General features: G+C 33.6%; 2 protein-coding genes across 37 annotated transcripts in view; one reads left to right on the top strand and one right to left on the bottom strand.

Moving 5' to 3' along the window:
• The window catches only part of stv (starvin), a 44,479-nt gene extending 28,913 nt beyond the window's left edge, over window positions 1-15,566 (top strand). For 27 of the 36 annotated variants that reach the window (XM_067786603.1, XM_067786619.1, XM_067786621.1 and 24 more), the window contains 2 exons: window positions 13,602-13,710; window positions 13,778-15,566. In XM_067786603.1, the coding sequence (XP_067642704.1) occupies window positions 13,602-13,710; window positions 13,778-15,372 (1,704 nt within the window). In that variant the 3' untranslated portion in view covers window positions 15,373-15,566. Of the gene's footprint in view, window positions 1-5,572; window positions 5,804-9,086; window positions 9,106-13,601; window positions 13,711-13,777 lie in introns of those variants that run through there. The other 9 variants (XM_067786637.1, XM_067786633.1, XM_067786636.1 and 6 more) reach the window with 9 other exon arrangements.
• Window positions 15,567-17,436: 1,870 nt separating this feature from the next.
• On the bottom strand, window positions 17,437-23,649 carry nan (transient receptor potential cation channel subfamily V member nanchung). The gene is made up of 9 exons (XM_067786645.1): window positions 23,151-23,649; window positions 22,861-23,087; window positions 22,281-22,791; window positions 21,902-22,217; window positions 18,771-18,889; window positions 18,605-18,712; window positions 18,385-18,536; window positions 17,786-18,320; window positions 17,437-17,716 (listed from the first exon to the last, which is right to left on the bottom strand). The coding sequence occupies exons 1-9, from the start codon at window positions 23,547-23,549 to the stop codon at window positions 17,543-17,545; spliced, it is 2,541 nt and encodes an 846-aa protein (XP_067642746.1). The 5' UTR covers window positions 23,550-23,649; the 3' UTR covers window positions 17,437-17,542.
• Between the last annotated feature and the right edge of the window lie 1,314 nt (window positions 23,650-24,963).

Here is a 24,963-nt window from a genome sequence, read left to right as displayed (position 1 = left end):
GAAATTTATGTTTTTTTTTTTGTCGAGAATTTTTATATTTCATTTTCTTGGCGCTGTGACAGTTACAGCTGCCAAATTAAAATTAAACGGTCAAGGTGAGTCAAAATATTTCGTTCTGGCCACCTTAGAGTAATGAAATTCCATTAAGTCCACTCATGTTGTGAAATTTTCAGTAAAACAAGGTAATTGCGACTACGCAACTGTAGATTGTATTTTATTAGGAAAATATTTATTTTACAATTTACCTTGATTTTGTATTTTCTTTACCACTCAAGATTAATTTGACATAAATAACTTAATTCAATTTAAGGTGATGAGTTTGACGTATTGCTTCAAAAACATTCGTGTGTGTCAGCTCTTAAATATAATTTTTTTCTTTTGAACTGTTAATATTTAAATTTTTTTTTTTAATTTTTTTATTTTTTTTTTTTCAGTTTATTTTATTTTATGCTATGTTTATTATTTTTTGAAGTTCTTTATTTTATTTTATTAAATTTTATTTTAATTTTGTTTTGTCTTATATTATTTTGCTTTATTTTATTTGTTTTGATTTACTATATTTTATACCATTTTATTTTAATGTACTTTATTTTACTTTATTTTTTAAACTATATTTTTATTTTACTTTGTCTTATTTTATCGGGATTTACTTTTATTAATTTGTTTTATTTTACTCTAATTTATTTTGTTTACTTTCATTTAACTTTATTTTATTTTATTTTATTGTAAGTTTATTTCATTTTATTTATTTAATTTTAATAATTTACTTTACCTAATTTTATTTTATTCCATTTTATTTCATTTTATTCTATTTTGTTTTATTTTATTTTGTTTTATTTTATTGTATTTTATTTTATTACCTTCTTTGATTTTATCTTAGTTTATTTCATTTTGATTTATTTTATTAATTAATTATTTTTTTCTTTAACTTTAATTTTTTTTTTAATTTTTCCAGTGTGTTATAATAATTTAAAATTGTTTTCCTATTTTCTAGGTATTTTTTTATTTAACTTTATTTTTCCTCTTTGCTGCTGTAATCTCTGCTATGTTTATTATAATTTTTTTTTTTAAGTTGTTTATTTTACTTTATTAAATTTTATTTTAATTTTGTTTTGTCTTATTTTATTTTGTTTTATTTTTTTTGTTTTGGTTTACTATATTTTATACCATTTTATTTTAATTTACTTTATTTTATTTTATTTTATTTTATTTTATTTTTTAAACTATATTTTTATTTTTTTGTTTTACTTTATTGTGTCTTATTTTTTAATATTTTTATTTTATTTTGTCTTATTTTATCGGGTTTTACTCTAATTTATTTTGTTTTATTTTCCTTTGTTTAACTTTATTTTATTTTATTTATCTTATTTTGTTTTATTTTATTTTATTTAAGTTTATTTAATTTCATTTATTTAATTTTAATAATTTAGTTTACCTTATTTTATTTTATTCCATTTTATTTTATTTTTTTTTATTTTACTTAGTTTTTCATGTTACTGTATTTTATTTTATTTACCTTATTTCATTTTATTTTTTTTATTTTTTTATTTTTTTTATTTTGATAAATTTTATTTATTAATTGTTTTTTTATATTTTTTTCCTTATCTTTTACTTTTTTAATTTTCCAATGGGTTATTATACTTTACATATTTTTTCCGATTTTCTAGGTATTTTTTTATTTAACCTTATTTTTTCTTTTGATGCTGAAATCTCTACTGCACCTTTTGAAATTAAAAAAAAAATACTTTTTGGAATTTTCGAGTTTTTTCGAATACGGTTTTGCAGTTGGTTCACAAACGTGTACATAGTTCTTATTACACAGTTTATTCGAGTTTTTTTCGAAAGCCAACAATAACAAATAAATAAAAAATAATAATCGATAAAAGTTGTTAAGAACTTTTGCTGTTATTTTTCTGTTTACTGGAGTGTATGTATTGCCTTCCAAAAATGTGTCTGCTTTAGTAATTTAAATCATATTTACATACAAAAAATATATCAATTGCCCCTATTTTTTTATTGGTGCGTTAGACGAAGGCGTCTGTCGGCAACGACCTACTAAATATTTATTTCTCAAAGCATTTGCCTTATGGCTGCCACACTTATGAGTGTTTGTTGTTTTGAATATTTGCAAACTTACTTTGAATATTTCCATATTTCCATAAGTGCAACATTAAGTGAATAAGAGCGGCGCCAATGGGGCGTGAGGTCTTGCAGACACATTTTAGATTAAATCTATGTACTACTACATGTACGCGTATTTGTACTCAACTTTTCATCACAGGATCTTCATCGGGCACATAATGAGTACTATTTGTAACTAGAACGTTTTATATATTTTTTTTTAGATCGCGGGTTTGAATCGAGCTCAACAACAAAAATTGTTTTTTGTTTTGTTTGTGATTTTGTTCAACATATCTCTAGATCAATAGAGTCAGTGAAAGTTCTTCATTTTCGAATCATGTGAAGCATCCCATCAGACTTCAATGTCTTAATAAATTTTTTGCTTAAAAGGTAGAGGAAATTAACCATGGAGGGAACCATGGGTGTATGAGATTGAAGTTTATCAGTTATGTTAATGGAAGTCAGAACATTACCCAACTTTTATTCCATCCATTAGGGTTCTCCCTTTTAGCTCCAGGACTGATCGCTGTTCCTCGATCCCAAACATTTTTTGTAAAATAATTTTTTTTATATTCAAATATAAAAAAAAACAAATTGAAAAAAGTTTGTCACAGTCATCATAGTTGTTTTAAAAATCACTCATTTTTCTAAATTTTCAGTTTAAAAGTATTTTTTAACATTTTTTCAAATTTTTTATTGTATTCTTTCCTATAATATTTTACCAATCCATGAAAGAAACAAAAAATAAGATGGTATGATCGTTATTCATTGCTCCTGCAAACGTTTGTAAAATCGAGTAATCTTTTTTACATCACAAATCTTTTAAAATTGCTTTTAAGTAACTTTAATTATCACTAAATCGCTGCTTTTTATAAATTTTCAGTTTTAGATTATTCTTTAAAACAAAATGAAAAAAATGTTTATTTTACTTTTTCCTCTCATATTATAGAACACTGCCATGAAAAAAATTTTAAGTAAACTAGGCTTGATCGTTATTCCTCGCTCCCAAAAATGTTTGTAAAGTTGAATAATTTAACTAAATGAAATGATTTCAGTCAGTGAAAAAAAATTCCTACTTTTTTTTAGAGTTGTCAACTTAAATTTATATTCTACACAACATTTTTAAAATGTTCTATTGTATTTTTTCATTTCACTTTTTTAATCGAAAAAGAAACAAAATAAATAAATAAAAATCAACAAGTAAATTTTTGCGAAATTAATATTTTTAATTTTAAGGGCCGTTTACTAAACTTTAAAATAAATCTGTCCTATAAATACAAATTTCGTTTACAAAAAATATTTTTATCGGAGAGATAAACCTTTAAGTGTAGTTCAGAAAACGGTCCTAAAACTATTTGTATTTTTTTTTTTGTCGATGAAATTTTAAAATCTTTAAATACATCAAAAATTGTATCACAATTATCACAAAATTTTTCTAAGTTATTAATGTACTTTTTCCTCTCATTTTTTATATAATTTTAATATGGAAAAAAATAAAGAAGTAAACTAGGTCTAATCGTTATTCCTCCCTTCCAAAAATGTTTAACAAAATAAATACATATTTATTTTTATTAAAGTATTTTTTTTTTTTTTTTAATGAAATCCTTAAAGTGTTTACAAATTATTGTCCCTGTCTCCACAATCATTAAAAAAAGCACTGCTTTTTCTAAATTTTCAATTGAAAATTATTTTTTATTCTCTTTTATTTTAAAATTTTTGAATGTACTTCTCTCATTTTTTAATCAATTTGCTATGAAAAACAAAAAATAAAATTAAATAATTTCCTTTTAATTTTAAAATTGTAATGATCCATTTATATAAAACTTTTAAACACTTTAAAATTTTTAACGCAATCATCACAATTGTCTTAAAAAATCAATACTTTTTTTTTTAATTTGCACTTAAAATAGGGCTTACGATTACTCGAACTTGTTCGAGAAGAGATTTCTCGCGAATCTCGGCTTCTCGCGAGATTTTCGAATCTCGAATGACTCGTAAAGCTAAGGCTCGCGAGCTTCTCGACATTCAATTTAATCGATCCATCGGCTGTTTTATATAGAGCTTATGATTTCTTCTGGAGCGCAAGCGAAAATTTCCACAAAACAACAACTAAAAGCTATTACGAGTATTTCGAGATTCGAGAATCTCGCGAGAAGCCTTGTTCTCGATGTCTCGTTAAATGCAATATAATCAACAAAAAATTCACAAGTAAAAAAAACCAAGTGTATAAATGTTGTCCATACAGCAATTAAATTTATGTCGAGAAGCTCGCGAGATTTACGAGTACTTCGAGACACGAGAATCTCGCGAGAAGTCGAGTTCTCAAATCTCGAGTCTCGATAAATCTCGTTTGTTTTCGAGAAGAAATCGTAAGCTCTAGTTTAAAACAATTCTTTAATACAAAAATTTTCGAATGTTTAAAATTTAAATTTAAATTTCAATTTAGGTTAATAAAATTATTAAATATTAATAATTAAATAATATTATTAAGAACAATTATTGATCTTATGATTTTTGTTAGTTGGGCCAATTGAAAAAAATTTTATATTTAAAATTTTTTTTATACACTTAATTAATTTCTCCAAGCGGAGAAAGAGTGAGGATTACATAAAAACTATTAACTTTTTAATAGTAATAAAATACATTTTTCATTTCGTATTTTTTCCTCTGTGAAATTTATTTTGTACGTCATTCTTTCAAGTACATACATAGTAAATGTTTTCGCTCAACAAACGCAAAAAAAAAAACATTCTAATTTTTTTTAAATGGACTTTAAGAAATTTTAGGTGCTTAAAAGTGACATCACAATCAATCTCTTTTATTTTAAATATCTATATGTATTGCTTTTCTAATTTTTTGAATCTTCTATTTTATTTTAATACAAACTTTCTTAAATTTTTTTGTTCCATATTTTCTTTTCGCCATTTTGAAAATCATCCGGCTATGCAAACACCAAAAAAATTTCTTTAAAAAAGTTTCGCAAATAATTGCTGAATTGTTTTCTCTAAATGGTCGCAGAAGTAAAACTATTACTCTGAATTTTTTTTAACATGAGAATTTCAAAATTCAAACATTGAAACTATGAAAACTTCATGCACAAAATGACAAGTGTTATTTATTTATATCTAAAAGTAAACAAAATAATTTGCAAAGAAAAAAAGCATTATTGCAAAATTATAAAATCATATATAATGCAAAAATATGTGTGTTAAGTGAAAAAAATCAATATCCCCCCAACAATGAGTGTGTTTGCCCCATCTCCTAGAAGCGTGTAGAAGTTACACAAAACATCGAGAAAATTAAAAAGTGGTGAACGCCAACGCGCATAATCAAACGAACCTAAAAGTAAATAAATTAGTAAATGTGTGTGTGTGTGTTTAGAAGCACATACATACATATACATGGATATGCGAAGGCGGCCGTATAAAAGCATAAACTTAAGTTGACAGCACAAACAGTTGAATTGAAAACGCGAACGTGTATACACGACAAAATCGTGACAAAAAAAGCAATAAAAATTATATTTTTGTAAAAAAGTGCAAAAGCAGAAAAGAAATTGTAAAATAAACTAGCAGTATTATATATTTTATGTATATATTCAAAAAACAAGTGTGAAGAAAAAAGACATAATTAAGGAAAATAAATATATATAGCAGCGAAACAGAAAGGAATAAGTTAAAAAGTAATTATTTTTTTTTGCAAAAAAAAACATGTTTATTAATAACAAGAAATTTAATTTTATGACCTTTTTTGAAACAAGAAAAAGCAAAGCAATATTTACTAAACTTGCTCTATTTGGTAGTAACTTGAAATTGTTAAAACAAAAATACATATATCCAAATCGCCGCCGAGTAAAAAATTAAAAAAATCCAAATCAGTCAAAACTTGTTAACCAGCTTTTTGTGCTAACCAAAATTGGCTAATTGTGTAAGAGTTCTTTTTTGCAACAAAAATATGCACATATAAAGTGTTTCAAGCAACCACAGAAAAATTTATAGATTTTCACAATCAAATTTGCTCTTTTTTTGCCACCGAAATGGTCAATGTGAAAGTATGTATGTGTTTGTTTAAGTGTGTGCGTGTGATTTTGAAAATTTAAAATATCTATTAGTGATTAATAGAGAAATAGTCGCGTAAAGCGTTGAAAGTAAAACCAAAAACAATTTTTTGCTTCGTCAAAGGAATTAATTTTAGAATTCGATTTTTTACTAAACCAAAAGTGGTATTTCAAAAAAAAAAAAAAAAAACCGAAAAATTTGTTCGGAGCGTTAATTTTTTATTGTATGACTTTCGTCTAAAAATTGTATCATGAATCAGCGCTAATAAAATGCCTGGGATGAGTTTTGTTTTTTATTTTGAAAAAAAAAAAAACTATAATTTGTAAATTTTTGTTTTTAGTTGGGTTTCGTATTGAAATAATTTACAAGTGCAGAAAAATAACTGTAAATCTCACTCAATTAAAAGTGTGCAAACAAAAATATTTACAGTTGGTTACTGCCATGAATTTTCGTGATTTTTGTTTTTTAATAAATTTTCAAATATTTTGATTTTTTTTATTATTTTCTATTCTTCTGTTCAATTTAAAATTTGCAACAAGAAAATTTTTTATTCATAAACATTAAAAAAAAAGCTTTTCAACGAGTACTCCAAAACAACCAAAAAGTTTTGTTATTTACAAATTTAAAAAAGTAAAAAAGAAATATCTGAAAACGCTTTTTTTGTTAAACTTTTAAAAATGTCTGCCAAAAGTGAAACATTTTGTCTTTTCCTAATTTCTTTTTAAATAAATTTTCAGATATTTTGAATTTTTTAAAATTGTTTTCTACTTTTTTGTATAAACAAAATTTGGAAATCAACATTCCTCTAAAAATTTCTATGTATAATTTCCAATATTTTTTTGTTTATTTTATTCTGCACAAAATTATTACTTTTGTTATTAAAAAAATTAAAAAAAAACGTTTAAAATGCTCAAAAACTATTCAAAAGGTTTTTTTTACTTTTAAAAAGCTAAAAAAAAATGTTTAAATATTCAAAAATGTTTTATAAAAGAAAATATTTTATACATACAATAACGACACATATTGCTAACAACAAATATTTAAAATATTTTCCAATAATGTTTGCTTGTTTGCTTTCGAAATAAACAAAATTCATATTCAGACGTTGCGTTTTTGCATCTTAATTCAGTATAAAGTGCAAAAAAAATATATTTGCGAAATGTTTGTAAATGTTGAGATTTGTTTTATCGTTTTGAAGTCTTACAATATGTTTTTAACATATAAAATTCGTTAGATTTTATAAAAACAAAAAAATGGTATAACAGTTTTTGTATAAAATGTTTTTTTTACTTTTTTTGTGTTGTGACAAATGTTTGTTACATTCCAAAAGAAATTTAGTCTTTTCTAAATTTAATTTGGACAAACGAAACAAATTGTACTGAGATTTTCGAATTGTTTTCTTCTTATATCAGCTTAATTTTCCCTCTTCTAAAACAAAACAAAAATGTTTATATATCCATAAATAATGAAATTTTGGATTATTTTTTCTGGTACTTTCTGGCCTTTTTTCGCCAAAACCTCTATTGAAGCTAGTAAAATTAACAAATCAGGTATTTTGTTCTTGAATTAACAAACATTCGCTAAACTTGATCGCATTATGGTTAATTCAACCGAGTTTTTTGTCAAGAAAACACATTATTTTGAGTTATTTGAACCAAAGAAAAACTGTTGTTTAGTTAACAGTATTCTGTTAAAATGACAGATTCTCAATCGATCTGACTATTTTTTCTGTTAAAAGAGCCGATTTCATTAGTCATTCCAACAGCGAACAACTGACAATATTATGCAAATGCAGCAGCTACTTTTAAAGAGAAACTTACGCTCATGGCGCTCACCACTTTGTTCTTATGTCTATCGTGCCACAGAAATCTATATCATAACAACAGCTACTTTTATTAAAAATTTGACGGAAATCTGTTATTTTAATAGTTTTTCTTGGTGTTCTTAGGGTGACATTAACAATCGTTAATTAAGCGGCCAGCGTGGTGTGATGGTAGCGTGCTATGCTCATCACACCGAAAATTCGGGTTCAAGCCCTGGAAAAAGCAACATCAAATCTTTAGAGAAAGATTTTTTCAATTAGGAAGAAGTTCTGAGCGAGGTCTCCCCACAAATATTGCACTTATTTATCTTTTTTTAACAGAGCTGTGGCTTCCTTGACCCGAAATTCGGTTGATTTTACCAACTGTTTTCTTTCAGTGACTCTTAAAAAACACTGTTTATCTTAAAATAATTAAACGAAATTTCCTCTTTAAATAATTATTTCGCTCAATTATGTACGTATTTAAAATTTTGTTAATTTCATGAACACAATTTGCAAAAATTATTCAACCAGAAATTTACATAACAAAAGCTTACAATGAAGCAAAGCTTAATTTAATACGTAACTGATGTCATTAAAACGTTTTTACGCCCCTTTTGAATTTCACGCATATTACCAAAAATAATCACTACAGCAGTAACAAAGCTTAGTAACACACGGGTATAAAAAATAAAAAAATTTTGCTTGAGCAGCGAACAGAAAAATATAAGTGGCACTTTTTTCAAATTCCGTAAAATAAATTCTTCTTTTTTACTTTAGATATTTATTTATAATGAATTTTTTAACTGAACCCAAGCACAACAATCTCGAAAACTTTTTGGAAAATTTTGCAAAATTTTCAAACTTTTTATTTAGATTTCTCTGCATTTAATTAAGTATGCAGTTTTGTAGGCCAATCAATTTTAGCCTAACAAAAAATTATAAGCCTCTCAAAATGCGCATTGATTTTTGCAATTTTTTTTATTGATATTTTTTTGTCATTCGTTATTAAAATTTGTTCAGAGTTTCCCATCCCTAGTAGGTCTCGTCTCACCAGTTCGTTGCAAAATTAATAAGGAGCACTACCCAAATTGGAAGAGAAGCTCAGCAATAATCACCTCCTAGGTAAATCGTGACAAGTATTTATATTTTTAAATCTAGTTAGCAATGACGTCATACCGGCCACCGATCGTATGCCGGTCGTGTACTATACAATCTTTATGGTGTAGTGTGTCAATTTCGTATTGCTTTCACGAACAAGTACAAAAATCGAAAGTTATGTGTGAATTGACGGAGTTGCCATATGTCTGAAAATACGCTCAGTGCTGTTTTTGGGAGAGTTTTCATATTCGAGATTTGCGCAATTTTCGTTAAACCCGAAGCGATAATTTTGCTTATCATATATATTATTTCTAATTGCTGTTTTTATGTACGGGTCCCTTTTTCACTTTTATTTGGAATCCAAATCCTTAAATAAAGTTTTGGTTGCAAAGATGGCGATACGGGCTATTAGCGAGCTTTGGGCAATTTTGGTAGTAGAGCTTTTGTTTAGCTATATTTTATTAAAATAATTTGTTAAAAATAAACGATTGTGAGCACACAAAGAAATCTATTTGTACTATGGCATTTTGTTGTGAATATTTACACAGCATTACCGGCAGTTGCTACCATACGCTAGATGGCACCGCAAGCTATAAGTTTTAATTGATTGATAGAACAGCTGATTTCTGTTGATATTTGATAAGAGACTTTTATATTGGTTGTGCAAAATGCGCACGGGTCCGGCTCGTTCTCCTTATCGCTAAGATGGAAATGAGTCTCATGGTTTTATATTTGATCGATTTGTATTTTGTGGTTTGTCAAAACTGTATTGACATTTAGTGCCATTTACAAAATTTAAAGCGTTTTCCAAAACGGTGATTACTTTTGCCCTACCTTAACGAATATGATGCTTTGAGAATGTTTTGATTACACTTGGCCTCGATTTACTACAAAGATTCACTGTCATTCACATAAATTACTGCTAAGGCCATTGGGAAAAACTTATTCGGCCGTAGTTGCTTTCCAAGCTAAATATCCCCTATGACCTTATTGTCAGACTAGATACAAACTGTTTTGTAACGCCATCGTCTTTAGAGATTGACACAGTCAAGATAAATTTATTAGTAATTGAGAAGGCACCAACTAATTTATTTACAAATTAGTTATAAATAAAAATCTTGTTTTTCCTAAGAGTTTCCTGTCAAATAAATCCAATTTCGAAGACGATGTAAAATATTCCTCACTCCCTTGCTAGCTTACGATTTTGTTGAATATTGAATTTTAATTTCAAGTACTACTGACATATGTCACCTGTTTTGATTATGGTCACGAGGGTTGTTAGATCAAAACACATTAGTTGGAAAAAAAAACAAACGGTCTGTTCTCGAATAATTAAAGAGCGATTCTTGGATCGAATCGAAACTAAAAATCTTACGAAAAGTCAAACTCGAAAGTCTCAACTAATCCATCTTCTATTCAAACGACTTAAAAATTATATCTCTAGCCTTGTTTATACTTTTTCCGGACTTCAACCTATTTTTTTCGAAATAGTAGGCGAGAAAGCCATTTTCTATTTTAAATTTTAAACTAGATCACCATTTACATATCTTTTGTTTCAAATTTGAGCATTTATGCGCATTTGGCCCTTTTTTGTTCCTTTTTTATCCAATATTAGGCTGGCAGCCTTGTGCGTATCAGAACCGGCATATACACTTGCCTGCAAACACATACGCCCACACTTATGGATATAAGTTTTAAAGGTTTTAAATTACTTGTTTTTTTTTTGCTTAATTTCGCGACAATCAGATGACGTCATTTGTTGTTGTTACTGGCTTAATTATTTTAGTTGAGTAACAATTTTTGCACATTTTTTCTCGCTTCATGCGAAATATATAGGTATGATGACTTACATAAGCGTACATACTTACATATAAGTGAAAATGTGTGTTTGGAATGTAATTTGAGTTGTTAATGTCTGACATTCAATTAAACATTGTGTCCGCTGAATAGTTTTTATTTTATGTTTTTATTAAAATTTGTTTATTTTTTTCAGAATTTTTTTTTTTGTATTGTTTGTGTTCATCATTAACATGGTGTTAATAATTCTCAACTTTTTGTGTTCTTTGTGTTTTTGTTCTTTATAAAGCAAACAGTAGCGTCGAAAATACTAATTACTCATTCATTTACCGCCAGTGTCGTTATTGTTATTTGTGATTGACACTGTGCTATATCGCATGTTTTGATTTGTTTTGTTGTTCAACGAAATTTGTCTTCATTGTGTATGATAGCTACCAGGCAATAAAATAAATTGGAGGTGGGCAGAACAGAAGACGCATTTAATGAAAATAAAAATAATATTCCACAAAAAACTTTTTATTATTTGCTCGTAAGAATAATTTTGCAAATTTCACTGATTGTGTGCTTAAATATTATGCTCTTTTTGTTTTTATTTTATTTCAAGCTATTTTATGTATTTTATTATTATTTTTTTTTTTTTTCATTTCATTATTATTTTTTAATTTTATTTATTTTATTTCATTTTATTTTATTTTGAGTTATTTTATTTTGATTTATTTTACTTCATTTTTTTTTTATTTTACTTTATTTTATTTTCTTTTTTATCTTTTTTTTTATTTTATTTCATTTCGACCCATTGTATTTAATTTTTTATTTTATTTTTATTTTTTATATTACTTCATATTATTTTAATTTGTTTTATTTAATTTAATTTTTATTTTATTTTATTTTTTATTTTCACTTTATTTTGTGTTATTTTATTTTAGTTTATTTATTTAATTCTTTGTTAACTTTAATTAATTTAAATTCATTTGAAATTATTTTATTTTATTCAATTTTTTATTTTTTATTTTACTTCATTTTATTGCATTTTTTTATTTTGATTTCTTTTATTATATTTCATCAAGTCCAACTTAGTTTTTTTATTTGGATTTATTTTATTTTAAACGGCGCTTTATTTTATTAATTTTTTATCTTTATTTTATTTTTTTTGCAATTTATTCAATTTCGTTTTACTTACCTGTTTATTATTCTTACTAATTTTTACTTTATTTTATTTTATTAACATGTTTTAAGCTGGCTTGAGGTCCGTGGATCATAAATGAAAATGCACGTTTTATTTATTTTATTTTTATTTTTTTAGTTTTTTATTTTATTTTTTCTTTTTTTTCATTTGTTTTTATTTTATTTTATTGATTTTTTTATTTTATTTTTTTCCGAATACCTAACCATGTGAATTTGTTTTTGTAAACACTTTTTGTATCAGTAATAAAAAGCACGCATATCCTCGTGTTTGCCATAATACCTCTTTATTTCCAACAAAACAGCAGTGTATACATCCCTTTTTGCACTTGCATGCATAAAAAAGTTGTATATGCTCAAAGACTTTAATTTATACACATAGATGTGATGTGCATTGAGTTGGTGTGTGGTTTCGCTCATACCAACATTGTTCTCACATAACGCTACGGTGCAGTGACTACACTTACACTCTACGCTTACATTTAGCATACCCCCATACCGTGACCAAAGTTGTTTACACATCAGAAATACTTGCCGCCACTTACCTCCGAGAAGAGTTACCAATTTGGGTAGTCCTCCTTTTGGACGGGACGTGCATATTTTGTGCCGGCTCCGAACAGCATCTACAAGATGAATTTTCAATGAGAAGAAATACACTCGAAGTGCTTGCTTAACCACTGTCGAGTGACGTTTTGGCTGGATTAAGAGGCAAACACATGGATAAGATAGCCCAGAAAGAGTTTCTAGTGCCATTGAAATTTGTCCACAAAGCAACATTCACTAGAATGAAGAACCAGGTGAAAGAAGACGTGATCTCCGATGAATGTTGAAACAATTTCCGTCATCCATAACTAAAATTGATTTGAAGACGAATCGGTTTCGAAGTTGTGCCATCTTCAGTGGCGGTTTTGGTTCTGTTCTGTTTTATCGTTGGTCTTGAATTATACCTTGAGTTGAGAAATTAATATCTCATTCTGCATCTGCTTAAAGGGAGATATATATAAGATAGAAATTTTAGCAGCTGAGGCCTGCTAAATTATTTAAGAATCTCTAGTTTTCAAGAGTTCTTTTGTGGATCACAAAGCCGACTTCCGTGTAAAATAAACTGTAATTTGCGGCCGGTATTCATCCTAACTCGCCTTACAAGCCTGATTATTGAGAGCGAACTCAATGAGCTCATTCCAATGCCGTTCCAGTGGCTCCTCTTTCCTACTATTGACCCTCGTAATATTGGTATTCGAGTCCCCAAACTGAAAACGTTTTACTTTAATCGACAGCTTATGAGGGCTCTAATGTGATCACCAAACTTCTAAATCCAATATTTCACCCATCTCTTGTCATTAAATTGGTTTTAAATTTTTGATACTAATTGTCATTCGAAATTATTTACAAAATTCAAGATTAGACAACTAAATAAACGCTTTTGCATAAAATTTGCTATGCTTTACAACAATACTCTAGTAGGTGTAAGAACCCTAAACTTGTCTCAACTGCTTGGCGAAGAAAATCTAACGAGCATTTTTTCCTCTTTCTCATTTCAGCAGGGCTTTGGTTTCGAACCGGACATGGACATGGATATGGACATGGACATGTTTCCACGCAGCCGTCTCGGTCGCATGCATGACCCATTCGGAGGCTTTAATAATTCACGTAAGTAATCTAAGCGAACAACAACAAATCTCAATGCATCCTAATTTTACGTTTCTCGTGTTTCCAGCAGATTTCGCAAATTTTCCGCAATTCAATTCGCTAGGTAGACGACGCGCCGCCGATCATATGGGACGTGATGATGATTTTTTTAATCGCCTGCCATCAGAATTCCGCCAGTATATACCAGACGGTTTTGGACACAGACGTGGTACTGATAGCGCCACATTGCCACGACAACACAGCGGCACACAACATACACAACAACAAGTGCCAGTGCAAGGTGGTGCACCAGCCGGCTACTATCAAACATATGTACCCGCTACCGCACCAACCAATGGTGCACCACAAACACCATCGAAGAAATTATGCGATGCCGCCATACAAACCGAGGATCCCATAGTGCGTGCCGGTGGCGATCAAGTGGATAGCGCCGCACCACAGCAACATGGTGATAACCTCAAGCAACATGGTCTACGTAATACAGTCGATATGGGCGTTAAGTCCCCATTAGAGTCTGAGCATGGTACGCGTGCACATTCGGCGCCACCACAAGAACAACAACAACCTATAAATGGCAAGCGACAGACGCCACCACCACAAGCCGGTCAGTCACAATTCGGCACACAAACTAGTCCACATGCACAAGGTGGTGGCGCAAATCAACCACAGTTTCATAAGGCTTACTATCCACCACAACAACAACCGCATCCACAGCAACGACAACAAGCATCACCGCCACCACCACAAACTCCAGGCGGTACTTATGTGCGCACCATACCAATCTTCGTTGAGGGTCGCTCAGAGCCAATCATAAATGCTCACAAGGAAATACCAAACCAGAATAGCGCACCACAAGCTACAGCTAATGCAACCGCTAGAGCACCACAACAAAAGCAACAATATCAACCACAACAGCAACAGCAACAACAACAACGTCCTACACCAATAAATACTCAACAACAGTCACAAGGCGCTGCACCGCAGAGCGCTGCTGGTATACCACCACAGACGCCACATACGCTAGATTCGATTTGTAAAATACAAGATATTCAACGTGATGTACTCGATCTCATGGGACATGTTGAGAAATTCACTGGCACACGCCAAGACAAGGAATATGCCTATTTAGACGAGATGTTGACACGCAATTTACTCAAACTAGATACAATTGATACGAATGGCAAAGATAGCATACGTCTAGCGCGTAGGGAGGCCATCAAATGTATACAAGCTTCCATTAATGTGCTTGAAGCGAAAGCCAATGAGAATACCAAAGCTGCACAACAAGCAGCTGAGGGTGGCGCTAAAGCGCCTGCACAGAGCATAACAACAGAGGCACCCACGCAAGCGGAGCAGACTGCAGCACGTAAGAGCGCATCGAAAGAGAAAGTTGAAGCGGCTGCTAAACAAGATGGCGCTGCTGAACCGCAAGCAACAAAAGCTACAGAGTCAGAAGCTGAGGCGGCTGATGTGAAAGAAACTCAAGCAGCCATACCATTGCCACCACCTGAAGGCATGCATGTAGAAGATGCGTTAGCGGCGGCGGCTGCTAGTGCTGCGGGATCGAAGCAAATAGCAGTTCAGGGCGAGGCGGCGACGGCGCCTAAGGAAGGTGCAACAACCAAGGTGTCATCGAAGGATGCGGCAGAGTCGAGCAAATGATGATTGGAAAAGCGCATCTCTAGCGGCGCCAAGAGCTCTACATCGTCCTACTCAGCCACATTTTTCAAGCGTTTACATAGTATCACCAAACGAAAGTCCTAAAAAAAACATAGTTTCATATAAATCATGACTAAATGTAAAATTCGTTATGTTAGAAATTTAACGAAAATTTAAGAAAAAAAATATATAACTTACCTGTGCGTTTTTACTTTATTCTATTTAAAGTATTTAGAGGATATATGCATTATAAGAATCTATACTAATTTGTATACAGAATTTCCTGGACTTAAACAGACTGCCAAATGAGAAAGCGTCTCCAGTTACTGTTGCCTTCTCTCCGTCCACCCAATTGCTATTGGAGCCATTCCTCCGCAACATACCCGCCCGATTTTCAGAGGGATGGTAACGTGTCACTTCGCATATGTTTTTCCTTTTTCCCAGATGGTATCGATTTGAATCAGCATTAGCACTGTGCTCCTAAGCGCTGGACTTCCACCAGGCTACCGCTAACTCGTTACTCGAATGGCATGTAGCGTTGTCGGAAAACGAAACTAAGTCCTCTAAATGGTTCACCTACTCTTCCCAGCGTTGTACAACTGATCAAACCCAAGCATGTCATGTGCCCATCCTAATATAACTCCTATGCGAATGAATCGACTCTCCAGACATTTTCAATTAACGATTTCGAATTCTCATTTTGCGCTTTTTCATTCGACGTAACGCTTTTGCATTTCCAATTGATAATTTTCAAATACAAATGAAGAATGGCTATACTTAATTGGACGGTGCTCCCACCAAGAGAATTGAAGTCTTCCTCCATATGTCCCTCCTCCATAGCTTATGGCGCGTTTGTTAAGGCCAAGCAATTGTACTCTTTTATGTTGTTGTTGTTGTAGCGATAAGGTTTCTCCCCGAAGGCTGTGGGGAGTGTTATCGATGTGATGGTCCTTTGTCGGATACAGATCCGGTACGCTCCGGTAACACAGCACCATTAAGGTGCTAGCCCGACCATCTTGGGAACGATTTATATGGCCACATTAAACCTTCAGACCATACGTCCCTCCCCACCTCCAAGTTCCATGAGAAGCTTGGGGTCGCCAGGGCCTCGTCTGTTAGTGAAACAGGATTCGTCGCGGATAGATGAGGTTGACAATTGGGTTTGGAGAAGCTATATATTGCGCTGGCAACCTGATTGGGTTGCGCTGCACAGCCCTTTGAATCTGGTATTTTAGCCGCGTCTTATGACAGGCATACCTACTGCGGGTATATTCTGACCCCCTAACCCGCGGGGGTGTACTCTCTTATAATAGATTGTGCCATTGCGGGTTAGATCAGCGGCTAGAACTATCTTATCCAGCATTAGGTTAACGAATTCGCACGATAGGAACTGGTTTTGTTTAAAGCCACGCTCAGTACCAAATGTTTGGAGAGGTCTTTCCTAATAATTATGGAGTTGGTGGTGTTGCTCTTCGTCGGCGAAGCCTTGTTAGCTCTGCAACGAATTAAAATTCAGACATAGCAGCATACAAGCAACGCTTTTAAGCGCTGTAAAAAGTTGCTTTGAAGTTAGCGTCAAAGATGGTGAGTGTCGATTCTCTTATCGTGAGTCTTCTGCAGGATCTGGAGTATAGTGAAAATTTGGTCGATAGTAGATTTAGCAGGCATACAGCCACACTGATAAGGTCCAATCAGTTTATTGGCTTTGGATTACAGTCTTGCTCAAAGTACACTGGATACATTTTTTTGCAGAGGAGTTCAGGCATGCACTTTACCAATTCTACGATTCAGCTTTATAACAGCTCAGCGGGTAGTCCGTCGTTACCCGGCACCTTGTAAGTGCCATTCTCACTCCGCCATGGTCGGGTGGCGGTACGTATATTCCGTCATCAGCGATTCGAGTATCGAGTTCGTTTTCTCTCTGGCGCTATCTAGCAATGAGGAGAAGTGCTCCCTCCACAACTTAAGTACACTCAGTACTTCAGTTACCAATTCGCCATTATCATGCCTACAGGAGCCTCGATAATGAAACCTTCTGTCATCCACCATAATTTATAAATTTTATTTAAAGTAAGAAACTGCTTGGATATCTTCCGTTGTTATTGTACTTCACTTTATTGAAACTTTACCTAATTTTATCGAGCTAATCAAATATCTTCTCCTTGAACTTACTTCACGAAATATTATTATTAGCGCTGTCTTCGGTTCTTTTAGTACCAAAAAATTTCTCATATTCTTCTTGTCTTTTACGAGCTCGCTCCTCACGCTCCATTTGACGTTTCTTACAAAAGCGTTGATGTATGCGTTTCATCTCTTGAACCTCCTTCATCTCCTCTTTATCTTCATCCTTTAGTAGATGGAAATAATAACGCTTAAAACGAAACTCAAAACTATATTCTAAGAGCTACAAACTTACACTCATATTCAGACGTAGTACCAACGCGCGTCGTCCATCCGACGTCGGTTGACTATAATGCATGAAATTTTTCAACCGCTCCGCAGGCGGTACGCTACGCTCCACCACCAAAACAATACGCGCCCACTGACGTTGCCATTCGTTACGTATCTCAGCGATCTTTTGATAGGTGTTACCCATCATAGCGATCAACATGTTGACCAACAATACACTCACAATCACCATAAAGAGGAAGAACAAGGATTTTGCTTCATATTCATGTTGCGTGGATGCCATGCCGCCGAAATAGTCACCAAAATTCGTGAGTGACATTAAAAACATAGCGACTATAGATTCCATTGGCGAAGGCATAGGATTCGTTTCAGAGTCATCGATTTCTTCGGGTGTCGCAGGATTATCGAATGTAAGAAAAATTATGTAATAAGCTTGTGAGAAACCCATTACAAAAACAAGATAGATAGAGACGAAACGTAAAAGATCACCCATAACCATGCGATAGATCATCACAACGAAAGGACCGACAGTTTTGAAACCGCTGTAAACATATGGCTTTCATTACGAGTACGTATATAAGACCCACTTGAGTTCAATGAGCTTACCGACAGAAGAATAAAAAGTAAGGCGCTGTGGTTAGCATAATAAAAACAGCGACATGATCGTCGATCTCTGTGAAGCATGAAAGACGCAGCCAGGGTATTGCCATCATGAGCGCGCAGGAGAAGAGAAACATAACTCTAGATGGCGCTGTCATCTGTGAATAGATAGAAACAAGTAAAGCACTAAGTAATTTGTGGACTGTAGCGTTTTAAAGATACCCACCATATTCTCCACAAACATTTTAAGGCCCAGAAAACGCGCTTCCCGTAACGCTGCTAATAAATATAAAATCGATCCAAAGAATATGACGACCTCTGCTGCAATTCGTAACTGAACATTTTCGAGATTAAATTTATAGATCCTATAGTAAAAATTATTAAAACTTTACCTTCGCTAAGTCCGATTCCATGTTCATCAACGGACATTCGGCATAACTCGCCCACCACGAAGGACCCGGCTCCACATCGTTGTCGTCGAAATAGTCGGTAAAATTTAACCAAAAGGTCTCTATAAAATGAAATGCAGTTGTAAAGTTTTGAAACATCAAGAGCCAAATTAAATGAATTTCATCCAATATTAGTTTCCCACCTAAGCTCCATCATTAACTCTTCAAGGCAAAAATGCGAATTTATCGGTACACAACCCATCCATCGCCCAAATTGTTTTTTATCTCTTAAATCAAGCAAAGATTTTAAAACTTCTTTTTTTGTACTATATAGCTATCTACCTATGGATTAATACACAATTTGATATGAGTTTCATCATTAACCCTTCAAGATAAAAAAGGAAATTAATCGGCACACAAATGACCCAGCGCCTAAATTGGCCTATATCTCTTGAACCAAGAAAGATTTTGACAACTTCTTTTATTATATAGGTACCCATTTATAAATTAATGCACAATTTGATATAAAGTTTCATCATTAACCCTCCAAGCTAAAAATAGGAAATTATTGGTACACAAACGACCCAGCACGTTGATTAAGACAAAATTTAAATCGGAGTTCCATTTGGCTTGGTTCAAGAGATAGACACAAGTTATCGAAAAACCGATTAATGCACTTAACGTCTTAACAGTAAATATTGGAACCTTGAAAGAAGTTTTGCCAAGTCTACAAGTAGGTAACAACATAATGCAACAAAAAAATTTCAAATTTGATTTGGTTCAAGAGATATACACAAAAAGCCGTTAGAAGTCAGCACTAATCGATCAACCGATTAAGCGCACGTAGTAATTAAACCGTTATCGACAGAACCTTGAATCAAATTGCGGATTAATATACAAATAAGTGGCTATATAATGCGAAACAGAAGTTAAGAAAATCTTGCTTGGTTCCAGAGATATAGGGCAATTAAAGTGCTGGGTCATTTGTGTACCAATCCATTGATATTTTTGTCTTTAAGGGTTAATTATAGAACTTTATATCAAAGTGTGCATTAAACTACAAATCGGTAGCTATATAATAAAAAAAAAGTTGACAAAATCTTCCTCGATTCGAGAGATATAGGACAATTTAAACGCTGGGTCATTTGTGTACCGATTAATTCCCATTTTGCCCTGAAGGATTAATAAGAGCAGTTTGGGTCAAGTTTTGGTCTAATGCACAAGTGGTTATCTATATTTGGCAAAAACGAAAACTTTGCTATTTGCTTTGGTTCTAGAGATATTCAAAAAGTAACAGTAGTTATAGAAAAATCGATTAGTCGACTTAGCGCCTTAACCATTAATGATGGAACCTTGAGTCAAGTTGTGCCTAATCTACAAGTAGGTAGCAACATAATGCAACAAAAAAAGTTTCAAATTTGATTTGGTTCAAGAGATATATACGAAAAGCCGTTAGTAGTCAGGACTGATCGATCAACCGATAAATCGCACGTAGTAATTTAACCGTTACTGATAAAACTTTGAATCAAACTGTGAATTAATATACAAGTAGGTGGCTATATAATGCAAAACAAGAGTTTAGAAAATCTTGCTTGGTTCAAGAGATATAGGGTATTTTATGTGCTGGGTCGTTTGTGTACCGATAATTCCCATCTTTGCCTTGAAGGGTTAATGACGGAACTTTATAACAAATTATGGATTAATGCACAAGTAGGTGGTTATATAATAAAAAAAAAACAAATTTTAAAAATGTCCTTAATTCAAAAGATATTGGGTAATTAAGGCGCTGGGTCGTTTGTGTACCGACAAATTGCCATTTTGCACAGAAGAGTCAATGATAGAAGGTTATGGCCAAATGTGGATAGATCTAAAAGTGGGTCTCTTTATTTCAAAAATAAAAACTTATCCATTTGCTTTGGTTCAAGAGATATTCACATATCGACAGTAATTATCAATAAACCGATTAACCCAAGTATCACCTTAAACCTTAATGAAACATAATGATTTCTGGCTTCTTCTGCCATCTACAGTATTTTTATGCAGAACTCAGCACCGCTTGAAAATCTTTGCACTGAGATTAAAAAAAAAATCCCAGATGGATTACGAGTGCGCTTTCCGTGCAGTATGCGCTCCAGCTGGTGCCCATGCAACTATATCACCGTCCTATGGATATGACGCCTCTCATTACCTATCTCGTGCTCCTCTTCATATTAGGTCGCACTGTTTACTCCAATAATCTTTTGGAATCGTTGGGCTTGTACCAGACGTTGAAAGAAGCGGGGTGTCCTCAAAGTACTGCCCATATAAATCTTCTAGAACTGTGCTGGCTGTTGTAGCATCAACGATAATCCGCCTTTGCGTGAATGAGCATCGGCAAAGCAACTTTTACCCGAGCTTCGAAAAGTACCTCTGCCAGCCAGATTTCAGTAAATAATCTTACGAAAACGGACTCCACCAACGTGCCAACATATTTCAGCATAGCTTTAAGAATTAACTCAGGCTGATCTCTGTCGACGATATTGACTGCTATAACTTAGCCCATTTTTATTATTATTATTCAGATCACGTAAGCTCGAATTTTCAATCGATTACTGTATGTGGAGTGTTAAAGTACCTATTCAGGCTTTAAACTCCATATCACGAATGGTTTAAGAGTCACGCCACTTAGATGGGAGTGCCTCTGTCTTGCAAGAGCGACGCATTTGCAAAGAGTGCAAGCCAGCGTTGTCCCATATAGTACCCAGTGAGAGTTAGTAGGTTTCGCGTGAGTCATACTTCAGTCGAGCTGAATGTCTGTCTGTCCTGACTCTGCTGGTGCCACATACAGTATTCCGGATAGAACACCACTGCCAGTCTAATTCCGTCCGAGATAACCGTAGCATTTCCGTTCCTCTTAGTGGACTTCCCTGGGATCAGCTTAAAAAAATAATTTTATGCTGATATTTCTTCAATGTGAGCGCACCCTATGCGAACTGTCCACTCACCGATCCTTACACTAGCTGTTACTTCTACTCTCAGTATTTTAGTTCTTTAATTATTTGACCATATGGAATGAATTTGTTTCGCACTTTTTTCGATGCATCAATTGTATCGTCGGCCACCCTGCCCACAGATTAAAATACGATCAAACTTACTATACTCCATACTCCCGATCGCGCGCTTGATCAAACGATTTAGCCACTTTTCGCTCTTATGCAGTGAAGCCGTATTATTTATGACCTGCAATCCAGGCAACTCTACGACGCCATCAACATCCTTGTCTTGCTCCTCATCGTCCTCCTTTTTGTCTGATGGTCCAGGTCGCAAGATAAAACTGATTAGTGAGAATACAAAATAGAACGAAAACATATAGAACTGTTTATAGAACCGCGACTTGACAAAAGAATCCCATTTAGTCTTCAATAAATCGATTACCACACCATCCAGCAGCTCCAAGTGCTCTAGCTTATCCTGCAAAAGTAACAAGAGTGTTGAGAGCTACGTGTTTGAGAAAGAGATCAGCTGCAAACTCACTCCAAACACAACAAAATTCAAGACCGAGTCCTTGTTTATATTTCCCGTCTCTACATCGATCGTATCGATCATTGACAGCGGATATGCCGCACATGTTATGCTACCTAGCTGCCAGTAAATCTCACGTTCAATACTCATTATGTGAAAGAACATCTCGACACGTCCCAGTTTTGCCGCTAACGTGAGCGCAGTTAAATTTTGTACATTACGTAAGTGTATATTGGTGCCCACCTCGTAGGCCACATCAAACATTTCGATCTTTTCATAAATGACCAACATATGCAGCGATGTGTTACCGTTGGTATCTTGGAGATCGGGATCAGCACCACGCGCCAATACCAAACGGAAGCAATCTTCTTGCGATAGACAGGCAGCAAAGTTGAGCGGATACTCGCCCCAATAAACGTAGCCATCGTAATTGGTCATCGGTTGTACGCCAACATATTCATGATCGGGTGAGTCGTAGCGTGAAGCCTTCTGATCCTCGGCGGACATAAAGGCGCCGCAACAGCTGCGAAGTAACAAAAGGGGGATTGAAAGAGAGATATAAACATGTGCACTTCTGTCGCTTACTACTCACCGTTCCTCTACATCAGCGCCAGCATCGAGCAAGTATTTTACCATCGCTGGGTCCTCATTGACGATCGCTATGTGCAAGACACTTTCCCCATAATACTCGTCACACATATAAACATCGAGTATGAGTTTTGGATAAAACTTCAGCAAACGTTTGGCGAGATCAGCATGCAGCGACGAGGCATTTAATAAGCAAAGATGTAATATAGTCTCCCCAACAGCGCCACGTTCCTGTAAAAAGCATGAAAATCTTTTAAAAAATCCTGCGTCTAAGCGACTCTGCATTCCACTTACATTCAAATTCCAACAAACAAAACGATATAGGCTCGGATTTGATATATACTCAGCCTCTGAAACTTCTGCGCAATGGTCGTGTATATTAAAATCCTCATCGGGATTCTCCATAGCTCTTATTTCGGGCAATTGTTTGGTACGTCCACGTTCTTTATTGCGCAACAACACCAGTTTCGAGATGGGAAAGTAACGACCGGCGCCCTTATTGTATAGAAAAGGTTCAACTTTCGTTTTGATTGCGTGATCGATTTCGGCGAATTGTTTCGTCTGACAAGCACGTTTCATCATGTCCACCAACAGACCGCCACCTTTGAGATTCACAAATTTGTAGAGCGTCTGCGTGGAGACGCCAGCTTGTTTCTTTACGCCGCTGGTAACATTGCTCTCCGTATTCCCCATGTCGGTGGGATGAGCTTTGGCTGGGCATTAACTCTAAAAATGTGTGACAGCCCTTGAGCTTCAAGAGCCGTTCACTGTCATTAAAGACTTTGAAATATCAGTGAGCGTTGAGTTTCTATGGTAACTAGTGCAAGGACATCAAATTTATCTTTAAAAGTAATATCAAGGAAATTGTGTTTAAAGCAAACATCATGAGAAGAAAAAAGACTCAACAGTTCTGCGCTTATCTCCTTTTAAGTAAATGCCCCAAGGACGTCAGAACTTCTCAAAGACGAACACCTATGAGACCAAAACGACCACAATAAACAGCCGAAATAGACTGTAAGACTGTTTATTTAACAACGTAGTAGCTGTAGGACAGATCGTTTGGTCGAATATCTCCCTTAGAGAATAGAAGTGGGAGCCGAATAAGGAGTCTGTCAGTTCTTTGTTGCGTGGGTATTATCTCCAAACAAGGTGCGCATATCGATTTCACCGAAAATATATAACACTGTGATGATCGATTTAGCTTCATGTTCGTCGATATAAGACAGCCAGATAGCTCGTTGAATCTTTTTATGCAGAAGTCTGATCCTGGGTTAGTTTTAGCTGAGAGCGCTTGCATGGAAGCTTCCCATACTTCAAATCGGAAACACTTGTGAATGACCTACAATCAAGCGGGCAGCTTGACTGCCTAAGTATGTGCTTGGTTTGCGCCTTTTCACTGAATATTCCAAGAGTCCACAGGTTCCCTCTCTACTCAGATTTTCCGATTTGAATACAGTAGCAGAGTCAGGAAGACGGGATGGAAGCGATTTCTTAAGTGTTTCAGATAAAAATCCAGCTACAATGACGCAGTTTATTTTGCACCTCGCGGTGCAAAGCGAGATTGCCACCAGTCCCCTCTTAAGGGCGAACTTCATCTTATAACTTTGGTCGAAAATCAGCGAAAACGGGCGAAAGTTTTATGGACAGCTGATTATGTGATAGTTCTTTCCGGGATGTGTGTTTCAAGGTTACTAGCACTTTCATTACTGTGGACGTAATTTGAATATGTCGATCGATTTAGCTTGGCTCCCCTTGTTTATTTTTTCACCACATAATTTTTCGGAATTTCACAATGACACTTACCATGATGTAAGTATTGTGACGAATATTCACATCACTAAGTGATACTAGCATCCCTAATCCGATACTAAGCAGCCACTTGTATGTACGTAAACAAATCAATCATCATTTACACATGTAGATACAAGGCAGCAGAGAGATACTCACCATCAGCCGAAGTAGTACTCACATATACACACGCATATGGCTATGCGAGAGACTATAAACTATAAATATACATGTACATATAAGGCTGGTAACCAAGCATGAAGTTCGCGAAGTTACTAGACCTTAAAAGAAATGGGTGGACGAGACAACAGAGAGTATA

The sequence above is a fragment of the Eurosta solidaginis genome, chromosome 5, assembly GCF_040869045.1.
Source record: "Eurosta solidaginis isolate ZX-2024a chromosome 5, ASM4086904v1, whole genome shotgun sequence".
NCBI classification, from domain to species: domain Eukaryota; kingdom Metazoa; phylum Arthropoda; class Insecta; order Diptera; family Tephritidae; genus Eurosta; species Eurosta solidaginis.
This window is presented reverse-complemented; position numbering and strand designations above follow the sequence as displayed.